Here is an 11,913-nt window from a genome sequence, read left to right as displayed (position 1 = left end):
AATTATTTAGTTATTCCAGCAAAGTGTATATTCTTTAATAAAACAATAGTTCGTAATAATGTTTTGCAATGAAATAGGATTTTTTAATATTAAATAAAAACTCAGTTTACGCCTTAATTTTGCGTTTTTAGTCAGATTTTTTATATATATAAGAAAATTGAAGTCATCCTGAGGCCCCCTAATGGGCCCCAGTCCCCTGGTTGTGAATCAGTGAACTATGGCAGATTTTCACAAAGCCTTTCCCAGTACTAATGTATTTTAAGATTCTTATTTTGTATACCCAGGCTGTGCAATGAAATCGAAAATAGTTTGATAGTTTGTGAGCGCAGACTGTGGAGTGTTTTGAACTCCCCTCTCCGTCCCACAATGCATCGCGGCACTCGGCCTTTGAAAAACCGGCGCGGCTAATTCAAGATGGCGGAGCTCGAGCAGCTGTTAGACGAGAGTGAGTAATAAAACGAACTCCTCGCTAGACCTTTATAACTCTCCTGTCGAGCTTGTGTACAGTTTAAAATCGCTTTATAACACATTTTGTTTGACATCAATTTCAAGTGTTTTTCATTGTTGTGAGTGGTGTTGAAATAGACGCAAAGTTATTAGCGCTGGGGCTAACGAGCTAACAGTTAGCTTTAAGAGGCTACTACTATAAATAAAGATCATACCTGAAGAGGTTTTCGCCTTACAATCCTTTTATAATGCTTTCTTTATAACTAAACCTAATCTTAGGGTTGAACGCAGTAGAGTGGTGGTTATAATACGGACAGAGTTTAACTTCACAGACATTTTTATGGTCGTAACTCGATGACAGCTGCTGGGTTTTGTTGTTCTTGTCAGTGTCAGTCTGTTTGTATAGTAAAACTCTCTCCATATAATAAATAAACACTTTCCATATGTTCACAGCACTCTTCCTATGTTAAAAAATACACTCTCTATATGATGCAATACTGGTGTCTAGATTTGATCTGGTTCATCACAATAAATCTCTGGATTTTTTTCCGCTGTCACAGATATGCTTTGTTTTTATTGCACGAGGAGTGCAAAGGAAGTAATTCCTCATCTGTGCTGTTCGGTTGTTTCTTATTGCTATTACTTTATAATTACTACAGTTAATATTTGCAACAATGGCACTACTGCAGTGTTTGCATATTGAACTAGAGCAGTGATAAAAGACACATTGTAATATAGTCAGTACTATAAGCAGCTTATGGTTACAAAGAGATTATTTGTCGTTTCTGAGTGGATCAGTCTGGTTAGTTATCTAAGTTTAAAAAAAATGCATTAAAAAATCCATATATAATTTAAAGTTGTAATAGGAACTGCCCGAAGCATTATTGACTTGGAATTATTATTATGGAATTAGGCTTGTTATATCATCACCTTCAGTATCTTTGTGAAGTAAGGTAAAAATGAACTTAATTATGACCTATGCATTTGCCCTGGGTGTGTTGCATAATTTTAAGATTTACTTTTTTTTTTAGACGCTTAATCATACCTTACTTTTGAAAATGTTATGTTTATATATATATATATATATATATCTCAAAGTAGTCCATTATTCATCCATTGTTCTTTTGTCTTCAGGCTCTTCAGCTAAAGCCCTTGTCAGTTTAAGAGGTAGGTCAGTCTACTGTTTGTGTCACCCACAACTATTGCACTGTACATTGTCACAAAATGCTGAGTCTTTACATCCTGCACTGTTGTTTTCTACAGAAGGAAGTTTGTCTAATACTCTAAATGAAAAGAACAATTTACCAAAATCTCAGACCACCAGAGGACGGAGCAATTACGTTTCTGTGGAAACGGTAAATTGTCATTAATGCTTCATACTTGTTGTAATGTTTGCTGCAATTCCAGGTTGGCTTGCAATAGACCTTACTACTAGGGCTGGGTTTTGACACAAATTTCACGATTCGATTCTCATTCACAAGCTTGCGATTCGATTCGATTGCCGATTCGATTCAATATTGATTATTTTGGATATATATCAGGTACAGTACATGCCAAATTTTCTCAAGGAAAAAAATCTCTCAACTAATGCTGTAAAATATACATGAGAGTCAGTTGGTACTACATTATTATAATATTGAAGGTTAAAATTTCACTTAATTAAGTTTTTTAAATAGTTACAATTACATAATATTTCTACTTCAATTTTTTTTAGATATAAACATAATGGTGGCTGTCATAAAATGATGGATTTATTCAAACATAAATTAAACATTGAAGAACAGTACAATTTATAATGAATGTTATATGGTGCATATATTTAGCAAAATGCCCCTCCCTACAGTTTATTTTTTCTATTTGACTAATGAGTTTATGGTCACCGAATATGTTTTTCTGAGGTAAATGTTACGTTATATTGACATCTTTGCGCGGTTGAAACACTGATTGAGCGATTACATGAGACAGGATACGGATTGTAAAGTTGTACTCTTTCTTTTAACTTACCTTCGAATGTTTAGTCATGTTTATTTTGTGCTGAAACTGGTATTAATGTGAAGGAGATGATCAGTTCACGTGCACCTCGTGCTGCCACGTCTGTTAAACTGAGGCGCTACAGCAATCTTTCACTTCACATTAAACAGTGCCAAAATGGCATTTGTTGTTTGAATACTGCAGTACAATGGACAGAATTTGAAATCTGAGACTTTGTTTCATATTAAAAGTACCAAAGCACAATGCTTATTGCGATATATTGAATGGGAAGTGCCCTTCAACGTTCCATCCATTAACTAAAACAAGGCTAGACTAATCCGATTCTTGGGATTTAATCATCGATATCGTTCCGTAAAAATGAGAATTGATTATTATCGAGATAGCGATATTTTTTACCCAGCCCTACTTGCTACCATATTTAATTTTTGATGGGAATGAAAACAAAGCTGTGAGGGTACAGTACAGTGAGTACAATGTATTAAATTGATTTGACTGTTGTTTAAAAACATAGCGATTGTTCAAGTGATTAAATGTCTTAAAACTTTTAGTAGATAAAAAAACAGTATGAAAGTTATGAGTTGTGAAAATTGTGATCTAGGGCCTTTAAACAGAGTGTGCCATTGTATAAATGGTCTAACCATCACAGCTTCCTTTTCATCCACCTTAAATTCAATATGGTGCCTAACCTGACTAAGGTCTATGGTAGTAGTTTGTGTCTTAATGTTTACAGTTCCTAAATGTCTCCTGTCTGCTTTGTCCTTCAGCCAACAAGGAGCTCAAAAAGGAGTCGACTGTCGTGTGAGGATGAGGAGCGGCCGCTCACCTCCAGATCTCCCAGGAGGAGCCAGAGGGTCACCACTGTGCCTCAGGTGAGGGTGTTGTCCAGGATGCACTAGCCAAAGGATAGATTCATCTTTTGACATAAAGATCATTGGTTTTGCAAAATTTGAATGTTTGCCCATTGCAGAAACTTACAAATGTCACAACACCAGACAAAAGGGCTTCCCAGAAAATTGGACTGAGACTAAGAAACTTGCTCAAACTTCCCAAAGCACACAAATGGTGCATCTATGAATGGTTCTATTCAAATATTGACAGGTATGTTCTGCAGACATTATATTTTCAGTCACTTTGTGCAGTTTTTATGCTGTTAATATTCACATTATTATATTTTAATAATTTTGAGTATTGGAAAATGAGAGTAGTGTCTGCCTTCCATAAATATGACATTGCATTTCCATTATTAATAGATTATTAGTATTAATAGACCCAGTAAATGGGCCTAAATAGTCTGCTTGGCTGATTAATAAAAGTGTTTATTGCCCCTTGTAACAGTTCCAAAATCTTCTGATAGTCTTGTCATTTTGTAATAAAAACATGTCTGTTCAAATTTAGTGAATTCTAGATAAATATTTTGTAAATAGTATTATGTATGTCATTTGCTAACTTTAAATTACATTTTAGCATTGTATTGGCATATTGCTAGAAAGCTAATATTATAATATATATATATACATTTTTTTGTGTCTTTTTCATGTTCTTTAGGCCTTTATTTGAAGGAGACAATGACTTTTGCATGTGTCTGAAGGAGTCTTTTCCCAATCTAAAGACCAGAAAGTTGACCAGAGTTGAATGGGGAACAATCAGAAGACTTATGGGCAAACCTCGAAGGTTAACTGACTGATCACTTTTAACCTTACACAGTAATAAATGCCCATAACATACTCATTATTTGCAGTTATAATATGTATACATATAGACAGGCACATAATAGTCAAGTCAAGTCACATTTATTATATATAATATAATAGATGGGTTAGAATGCAGATATCTTGGATTCAGATGTTTGGACTTGTCTGTCATGTGTTTTTCAGATGTTCCTCAGCATTCTTCGCTGAAGAGCGAATGGCTCTGAAACATAAGAGGCAGAAGATGCGTCTTCTACAGCAGAGGAAAATCACAGATATGTCTCTATGCAAAGACCTGCCAGATGAGATCCCTTTGCCCTTAGTCATTGGCACCAAAGTCACGGGTGAGGATCTGATTATACACGTTTGATATCTGACACAATCAGCAGATATGTAAGGAGCAATTCAAAATAGACTTTGTCTTCAGATTGTGAGTTTAGTAAGAATGAAATTGATATTAGAGGTATTGTAGTTTTCTAAGATTTTCGCTTAATGAAATGTTTTGAATGAAAATTTTTTTAATCCTTATATTCTTTAAAATGTAGCTCGTCTTAGGGGTGTCCATGATGGCCTGTTTACTGGTCAGATTGATGCCGTAGATACCAGTGCAGCAACGTATCGCGTGACCTTTGACAGAAATGGGCTCGGCACACACACTGTTCCTGACTACGAAGTGCTTGTAAGAAAATGACTGTCTTGTCACAAATGGCCATTATAATTTTTGTGTTGTTTCTGTTCATAAAGACAGTAAAGTGTCATTTGATTTGAATGGCTAACACTGCCCAATGCTTTCTCTCCAGAGTAATGAACCTCATGAGACGATGCCCATATCTGCTTTTGCTCAGAAACAGAGGCCACCTCGTTTCCAGAACTTTCTGACCCCACCCCGTGGGTCCTATCCCGGCTCAACCCAGTCCATCTTAATGGTAAAATTAGACTGTCAAGTGTGTTTTTTAAATGGGGTGATTAACTGGCATGTCATTATCTTGAAATGTTTCTGAGATCTGTTCTGCTAGGACAAAAACAAAACTATGCTAAATGCAAAGAATAAAATGCAGCAACGTGTGGTTTGTTCCAGCCACAGTATTTTCTTTGGTAAATAACTGGGAGCCAAAAGTATGCAACCATTTAAACACTTTTAAGGACAAATCTGTGTTGTATTAATAATAATGCATATTGTTGGGCCATTAATACATTTTAGTGTTTGATTTAAGGATATTGTTGTTTTTGCTTTTATGACAATTTTGGAACTATGCAGGGTCACACTTCATATTCAATGTAAAATTTGGGTCCTGAAGCAAAACTAGTTGAGAACTACTAGTGAATAATAAATGTTCAGTAATAACTGCACAAATAATCATAGCCTCTTCTTGCTCTGTTCCCAGGATAATGACCCTCTGTTCAGTCAATCCCCCTGGAGAAGTAAACTAACAGGAACTGATGGAGAGACACTGGGTGGCTTTCCTGTCAAATTTCTTGTGCAAGTGGTGAGAACTGCCATCGCTAATGTTGTCTGTTTACTTGGCATTCATTTTGCACAGAATTTCAACATTTTGTTTTATTCTTCTGCTAGACACGTCTGTCCAAAATCCTCATGATTAAAAAAGAACATATAAAGCATTTGAAGGAGATGAACACAGAAGCTGAGAAGCTGGTAAGATTTAAAGTGCCTGACACCTGATATGGTGGTGTTTTTGCGCATGTTAATTTAGTAGTACACTATGTAACTGTTTCCATTGTTCCTCTGCAGAAGTCTTATTCCATGCCGATTGGGTTGGACTTGCAGAAGAGATATGCCACAACAGTGCTGGACCTGGAACAGCTTAATAAAGACCTCAACAAAGTCCTTCATGAAGTACAGCAGTTTTGCTATGAGGTACGTATGTTTCTTTTATTCGCCCTTCCACATGACCACAGTTTTTTTCTAGACCTTCAGTTCTGGTATTCTCCTCAAAATCCTGGACATAAAACATGCATATTAATTCACTTTCACCCATTTCCCATTCACTTTCCTTGATCATCTCTGTTCAGCTGGCTCCAGATCAGGGCATGCAGCCTGCAGATCAGCCCAGTGAGTTGCGACGGCGCTGTGAAGAAGAGTCGCAGGAAGTTGTGCGTCAGAGTAATGCATTGCCTGATGGAGAACAGCGTGTCCAGAGCCCCAGCCTCACCCAACTCGTCTCTCGTCTCACAGCACTCCTCCTGCAGATCAGGGTACCAGACTAAACTGTTTACTTGTGCATGTAGTTTACAAAAATATATGTAACGTAGTTACATTTTCTGAAGGAAACATGCCTTATCACGATGAAAGTTTATTTTCGCCATGGAATTAAAAACAAAACAAAAAGGTAATTGCGACTTTTTCCCCCCAGGATTTACATCTCACAATTTTTACTTTTTTCTCTGAATTCTGACATTGCATCTTGCAATTAACTTTTTTCCCTCAGAATTATGAATTCCTTTTTTGTAATTCTGACTTTTCTTTGCCACAAAATAGAAAAAATAATTGACTTTTTATCTCACAATTCTCACTTTTTCCCTCATAATTCTGACTTTTTTTTTCCTTCTAATTTTGAGACAAATGTCCAAAGTTGCAATTACCTTTTTTAATTACCTCTGGCTGAAATAAGCATCCATACTAAAAAGCATGTACATAAAGCACAGACCAGGATCTTGTGACCTAGAACTACCATGATGAAGCTTGGTCAATACGAATTATTTAACAGTTTAACTAAGTTGCTCATCCAGCTCTGTCAAGCACTTTCAAATGCCAAAGTTTCACATGCACATGTACGTCACATTTCTCTCCTTATTTAATGCAGTGTTTGGCCGAAGGGGGAGACCTGAATTCATTTGAATTCAAATCACTCACAGACTCTCTGAATGACATAAAGAGTTCAATAGATGACTCCAACCTCAGGTAATATATATTTGCTTTCATTTCTCTTGTTTTTCCTGCATTCATATTACATTGTTTTTATTTTTCCCATTTTAAAAGTTCTAGTCGCACAGTGGAAGGAATTAATCATCTACTGTACAGTAATCTCTCTTCTGCAGTTGTTTTCAGGATAATGTGGAGATCCATGTAGCACACATACAGAGCGGTTTGAGCCAGCTGGGTAACCTCCATGCTTTCTCTGCCAACAACACCAACAGAACGTGACTGAAATAAACTTGCACTCCTCCCGGGAATCCAATCTCAAATACGGACAGAAACTCACCTCTTCAGTTCACCACTTAGTTCTGTGTTCATTCTGTTTGAAAGGTCAGAATGTCCGTTCAGTAACCGTACCTGCACAAGTAGTGCTAAAAATTCCCTGGCCGAAGACACCAACGTTGTCTGAAGATGTTCAACTAGCTTGCAAAAAAAGTACGAGTGTGAAGTTGTTTTGTAGATGTAACTGTTACGTTATTTCAGATGTTGCTCACACTCAATTTGATATTTAAGTTTCCCCTTATTTTTATTATTGGTGGTTTCCAACTCTCAAATGGTGCAGTTTGTTTGACTGAAACTGTTTGGTATAATTTTATTTCCTCTCTCTTTCTTAAAGTGCATAACTTTGAGTTTCCTGAGAGATGAGGTACTGTTCTGTCTGTTTTAAACTGTCCTGTATGTTTTAAATATGTACATTGTAGATAACTGTACAGTTCACTCAAAATATATCAATAAATCGATCATATATAGGGTAATGTGGACATTTTTTGACTTGTCAGATTTAGGTATTTTTGCAAAGCAAACAATCTGTTTATACAACTCCTATAATAGACAGCCGTGTGGAATGAAACCGAAGAAATAATCACCCAAATGCCCCACTGTTGTAAGTTTTAAAAGCGTTAGTTTTCTGTGGGGTTCTTTTTTAACCTGTAAGTGTATGCATGACACACGTTTGTAAATAAATTGATTTCTATTATCTTCATAAAAGGCTCAGAGTCTGTATTTTGATGTTTTATAAAAAAAAATTATTAGGACTGTAGAATGTGTTGCTTTACACCCATATTTTGTGATGATCACACAACATAATATACAATAAATACCTGCTTTTCAATCCTAAAATGTTCTTTAAGGCTTCAGATAAAGTCTGTTCAAATTGAAAAAGCTAAATCAACCCATTAAAACCAGACATGGCTTCTCTTTCCCAATCCGAGTCGGAATCTGAGAACTCAACAGCTTCGCTTGCTCTAACGGGCGAGAACATTCCAAAACTTCCCGGCTGGACATTTACTGGCATGTTTTGGACAGAACCGGCAACGTGTTTGGGGGATGATGAAGACATGAATTTATTCTGTGATGGGAGAGGTGGAATAACAACCTTCATCTCTGGCCCAATGGTCTTGTTTGGAGGGAAGTCATCATATTCCACCAAAAACTGCTTCATTGTAGATTCAGCATGGCTTGTGTTCATAACCTGCCCGTGTCCCTTCGGATACTGCTGTGTGTAATTGCATGGCACTACGACACTCAGGTGATCTGTTTTGATCTGGTTCTCCTCGGTTCTGCTGAACATGCACGGAATCATGGTTGGGTTGTACATGTCACCTTTCATGGTGCAGATCTCATCTGAAGAGTTGATCAGCTGTTGACTGAAGTTGTCCCTTGTGGCAACCGTTGGTAGTCTGTGTGTCTCCAGGCCAGTGTGATTCTGATCTGTGGTAAACTGGTTCATAAGGAGGCTGTTGGGGGTCAGGACATTTCCACTGGTCTTATTTGGAACAGGAATCCCCACCTGGCGCCGTGACTTGGCTCGTCGGTTCTGGAACCACACCTGAATAGAAAATGAGCACTGGTTTAGACACCTGATGCCATTATCTACTACATATTCAGTGTTATGGCAAACAAGTAAACAATAAAACCACACTGGTAAGTTGTTATATAGTATAATTTCATACAAAATATTTTATTTTTCATGTTTACACGCTCCTACAGTTCACACTTACGACAGGCTTCAGAAGGCTAATCGTAAATACATCAAAATGTTACAGAAGATGGTTTTTCGCACCTACTTTAGATAGTATTTCATATTTCAAAACGTATTTTTCTCAAAATATATATTAAAAAAAAAAAAGCCCCTCAGTCAAAATAAAACGATTTCCTGGCCAATCCCCCGATTTTTAATTGATTTTGTTTTGTCTATAAATATAGTATGTCTATACAGAAATAAACTTGCTCTGGGAAATATTTACTTAAGGGGGAAAAAACGTGACGACTAGCCCTAGTATTTCATATTTTAAAAACTTATTTTTTCAAAAAAAATTTTTAAAAAAAAAAAAGCCCCTCAGTCAAAATAAAACGATTTCCTGGTCAATACCCCGATTTTTAATTGATTTTGTTTTGTCTATAAATATAGTATGTCTATACAGAAATAAACTTGCTCTGGGAAATATTTACTTAAGGGGGAAAAAACGTGACGACTAGCCCTGGAGACATCTTGAACTTTAAGCAGGTCTTTTTCTGAGGAACATTACAGACAGGGTTGCCAGGTTTTCGCTACAAAACCCGCCCAATTACTACTCAAACCTATCCAGAAAATAGCCCAATTGTTTTCGAGGGGGTCCCCCAGTAAAACTCGCGTTCGGGGGGTAAAATACACTTTTTTTTTTGGCGGGGTTCTCCTGGTACAATTCACATTCCAGGGCCTAAATATCACGTTATTGGGGTCGCTTCAACCTGCTGACATAAAACACGACCGGCGGCAATCGCGGATTTGGCAACACTGACAGAAATCTCACCTGAATTCTCGACTCTGGCAAGCCGGTCAGTGCCTCAAGTTTCTCTCTTAAATAAATATCAGGGTATTTGGTGTCCAAGTAGACTTTCTCCAGGACGTCAATCTGCTGCTGCGTGAAGTTGGTGCGTTTTCTGCGGTGCGTAAACAAGCTCGCGCTGTCCGCTCTGGAGGCGCCGTCGAGGAACCTCGTCCTGTCTTGAGCTGCGTAACCGGAGGAGAAATGAGTAAAAACTATTTCAGTTAGACGCATTGATTACCTAGTTACTCTCAAGTATGAGTACTTTCAAGAGACATTCATGCGTAAACACTCACCTGTTGTGTGCATGTTAGTCCTCCTTTCCAAATCTGCAGCTGGAAATGGCTGGAACTGTCCATTCCCAAGGTCGCCATGCACGACTGCCATTGGTGTTCAGCATGGAATGATCGGACTTCTCTTGGAATGGCATTAAATACCCAGCCAGCCAGCCAGCCAGCCTTCCGTCAGAGCAGAGGTGATCAAAGCGAGCCGAGTGGCGGCAGGACGCAGGTGTGAATGTTTGACATTCGTGGCCTATTTGCATCTGTAAAAGGTTCGTGTGCGAGTTTAATGGGATCTCCACCCGAATACACATGACTTGAAAAACCATGTACGTGTATTGTTAGGTTGAGATGTTTTCCTGATCAGCTCCTCAGATCAGTGTGCAGCCTCACCGGAGCACAAGATTTATACAAGATCTCGGGAATGCATTTCTCTCAATATATTTTTGAAGTATATGAAACATCATGAATGTCATTAGTGTAAAAAGTCATACAATAATAAAAATGGGTATTTTCACAAATTAAATTAATAATTTTTTTTAATGCAGAAAATTCTGATAATTGAATTAATATTTTATATACATATTAAATTAGCATTTCCAACCAAACATGCCACTGTATTACGTAATTTGTGTAAAAAAAAAAAAATTACAAAAATCAGTATCTTCAGAAAATATATATATATTTTTTAATGCTTTGCGTTTTTATATTAGCAGATATTTTACAAATGTAGTAAAAAAAAAAGGTTTTAATTGCATTCATATTTTATATACATACGCAAAAAAAATATCATGAGCATTTCCAACAAAATATGGTTGTGATGGAAAATATGCCACTGATGTCATTTCTGTAAAAAAAAAAATAAATCTGTTTTTTTTTCACAAAATAAAAAATACATTTTTAATTTAACATTTATATTTAAATTCATATTTTAAGATGAAGAGTAAAACAATTTATAAATAAGACATTTGGAAAGAAAAATAAATGTCAAAAGGTATGGTATTAAAAAAAGAAAAGAAATTTAAATATATTAAAGTTTTAAAGTGACTGTCATATGATATAAAAGTGTGCATAATCAAAGTTTGTGGTATTTTAAAATGATTTATTCTAGAAGCAATTTATAATGTTTCTTTTTAGCATTGATTGATCTATAACATGAGCTTGTTCTATTCTATTCCAAACAATCAATTTGGCCCAGTGGCCTGCTGACTGACTTTGAACCCTTAAGAGAAAAACCTGTAAGGTTCATGTAAAGACTTCACGTACAATGATTCAGAGAGGTTTTCTTCACACAGACAGTACATTCAGAATCCAGTCTGTCTGTGTTCTTTGTGCCATCTGCAATTTGCACTTTTACTCCACTGAACATTTCTGTGTGGCTGAAATAACTAAACTGAAGAAAACACATTTTGGAGTTCCCTTGCAATAATACTAATGCATGCACTCCTTTAATAAATGCCTCCACTAGATGAACATTTTTAACTTTGATCAGATCCAAGACCACGATGATTAACTCGCCTGTTCACAAATATCACCATCTGGAAACATCAAACGTAAGGCCGTGTCCTTTGACGGAGCTAACTGTAGCAGCTAATGATCAGCCGTTAACACACCAGCTGCCATCTTTGATAGACAAAGCTCTCTCACCTCCAAAATACCACCATAGACCGAGGGATTAGCGAGGGACATTTTGCTCCTCATGTCAAAAAGTTGTTGACATCATTTGTCTAGAGTTTTTCCTTCTCTTACTTTTTTTTGAAAAT

The 11,913-nt window shown here is 36.7% G+C and overlaps 2 protein-coding genes across 2 annotated transcripts; one reads left to right on the top strand and one right to left on the bottom strand.

Moving 5' to 3' along the window:
* The first annotated feature begins 338 nt into the window (after nucleotides 1-338).
* On the top strand, nucleotides 339-8,043 carry lin9 (lin-9 DREAM MuvB core complex component). The gene is made up of 15 exons (XM_016230862.1): nucleotides 339-445; nucleotides 1,582-1,614; nucleotides 1,711-1,802; nucleotides 3,204-3,308; nucleotides 3,407-3,537; nucleotides 3,985-4,110; nucleotides 4,314-4,471; nucleotides 4,673-4,806; nucleotides 4,928-5,053; nucleotides 5,513-5,614; nucleotides 5,701-5,781; nucleotides 5,878-6,003; nucleotides 6,159-6,341; nucleotides 6,950-7,047; nucleotides 7,185-8,043. The coding sequence occupies exons 1-15, from the start codon at nucleotides 415-417 to the stop codon at nucleotides 7,288-7,290; spliced, it is 1,632 nt and encodes a 543-aa protein (XP_016086348.1). The 5' UTR covers nucleotides 339-414; the 3' UTR covers nucleotides 7,291-8,043.
* Nucleotides 8,044-8,224: 181 nt separating this feature from the next.
* On the bottom strand, nucleotides 8,225-10,531 carry LOC107549665 (homeobox protein Mix.1-like). The gene is made up of 3 exons (XM_016230840.1): nucleotides 10,166-10,531; nucleotides 9,855-10,084; nucleotides 8,225-8,890 (listed from the first exon to the last, which is right to left on the bottom strand). Exons 1-3 carry the CDS (start codon nucleotides 10,254-10,256, stop codon nucleotides 8,225-8,227), a joined length of 987 nt encoding a protein of 328 aa, XP_016086326.1. The 5' UTR covers nucleotides 10,257-10,531.
* Between the last annotated feature and the right edge of the window lie 1,382 nt (nucleotides 10,532-11,913).

The sequence above is a fragment of the Sinocyclocheilus grahami genome, unplaced genomic scaffold (genome assembly GCF_001515645.1).
Source record: "Sinocyclocheilus grahami isolate Dianchi unplaced genomic scaffold, SAMN03320097.WGS_v1.1 scaffold378.1, whole genome shotgun sequence".
Classification (NCBI taxonomy): domain Eukaryota; kingdom Metazoa; phylum Chordata; class Actinopteri; order Cypriniformes; family Cyprinidae; genus Sinocyclocheilus; species Sinocyclocheilus grahami.
The sequence above is the reverse complement of the archived record's forward strand: the minus strand, read 5'-3'. Positions and strand labels throughout refer to the sequence as shown.